The sequence below is a fragment of the Lygodium microphyllum genome, chromosome 16 (assembly GCF_053477565.2).
Source record: "Lygodium microphyllum isolate KBCC chromosome 16, Lygodium_microphyllum_v1.1.10, whole genome shotgun sequence".
In the NCBI taxonomy this organism is placed as follows: Eukaryota; Viridiplantae; Streptophyta; class Polypodiopsida; order Schizaeales; family Lygodiaceae; genus Lygodium; species Lygodium microphyllum.
In genome coordinates this window covers 53671893-53673462 of record NC_141150.1, presented here as the reverse complement: position 1 = coordinate 53673462, position 1570 = coordinate 53671893, and the positions used below count along the sequence as shown (strand labels likewise).

The 1570-nt window shown below is 51.2% G+C and overlaps 1 protein-coding gene across 1 annotated transcript; it reads left to right on the top strand.

The window, feature by feature from the left end:
• Positions 1-388: 388 nt before the first annotated feature.
• On the top strand, positions 389-919 carry LOC148022834 (uncharacterized). The gene has a single exon (XM_087695134.1). The coding sequence runs from the start codon at positions 401-403 to the stop codon at positions 917-919; it is 519 nt and encodes a 172-aa protein (XP_087551260.1). The 5' UTR covers positions 389-400.
• The last annotated feature ends 651 nt before the right edge of the window (positions 920-1570 follow it).

Sequence of the window (1570 nt, the reverse complement as noted above, 5' to 3'; positions counted from 1 at the left end):
CAACAAGTCTAAAGAGGGGGATTTTTCCCCGTGAGGCGACATGCCGCTCGAGCTCCATAACGTGGAGCTTCTAATCAGCCAAGCTATCAAGGAGGCGAAGAAAGATTTCAAGAAGGATGCAGATAATGCCTTGAACCAAGAAACCCGCCGTCTCCATGAGAGGATCTGGCGACTGGAGGAGATGGTGAAGACACTCACAGAAGAGAAGAGGGATCTCAAAACCGACCTGGACAAGCTACAAACGGAAGTGTCACATCTATGGGAGGCAAGAGAGGACGCGGATTTCAAAGTGGACCTTCGAGAGGCTATCACGAAGGAATGCCAAGAGGACCTCCAGGTATGCATTAAAACCGAAGTTGAGGCTTCGAGAGAGGGATGGGAGGAAAAAATCAAAGCAAACATGAAGGAAGAATTAGAAGGGAATAAGGAGGGGTGGATTGAGGTAGTGAAGAAGAACATTAAGAAGGAGGTCCAGGAAGAAAATAAAAAGGAGGAGGTAGTCCGGGTTCAGGAGACCTTAGAGGAGGAGAGGCTCAGGAACGCACGTAGATTGAACGTGCGTATTACCGGGCTTCCCGAAGGGGCCTCTCCGGAGGAGGACGCACGCGGGCTATGCACCCGACTAGGGTACACGAGCATGCCCTTTACTCAAGCATGGCGTGCAGGACGAGATACTACCAGGGTCAGAGCTCTGATATTACATATGAGCACACCAGAGGACAGAGCCGCTTTCTTTCAGAAGCGTATTTCGCTCCGAGGGATGACTGGGGCTCCCATCTTCATGGATGAGGACCTGACTCAGATGCAGATTGCACACAGACGAGCATGCATGGCACAGATACTCCAAGCACGTAGAGAAGGCCGTAAGGCCTTCTATCGAGATGGCCGGATTTTTATAGATGGACGCCCCACCAAATAGGGGGGCGTGGCCTATGAGACGAGGCAGAGGACTGTACAGGAGACCCCGATACGTGTGGCAGTTTGGAACTGCAACGGCTCCCTATGGTCACGACCGGACAGACTTGAGGAGATTTTACCCGACCATGATGTTATATGCCTCACAGAGACACATGAGAGCCTAGAGAGAGGGCTCCCACGCATTACAGGATTTGAGTGGGTATCTGCATACCGGGCTACTACTAGGTAGAGCACATCTAGGGGCTCAGGAGGGGTGGCAGTTCTATTCCGTCACGGGATATAGAGACATATCCAGTTAGTGAGACGAGATGAGGAGGCCAGTTACATATGGATCAGAGTGCAGATATCAGGTGAGAGATAGATCTATATGGCAGTATGCTACTTTTCACCACGAGGGTCCAGATATGCTACTACGTAGGGTGATATTCAGGCCAGAGATTCCCCCTCCCCTTATTCACAGCTCTCAGAGGACATTATTCTGTATTCTAGTTTGGGTGAGGTCTTCCTTATGGGGGACTTCAACAGGCGCACACAGAGCCGACAGTGTGAGAGTTTTGATATGGAGCAGCCAGAGATCATGAGAGCATTAGACCCTGAGGAGTTGGGGATCAGTAGGGAGTCAGCAGATACTGGGCCAGACGCCACAGGGTAT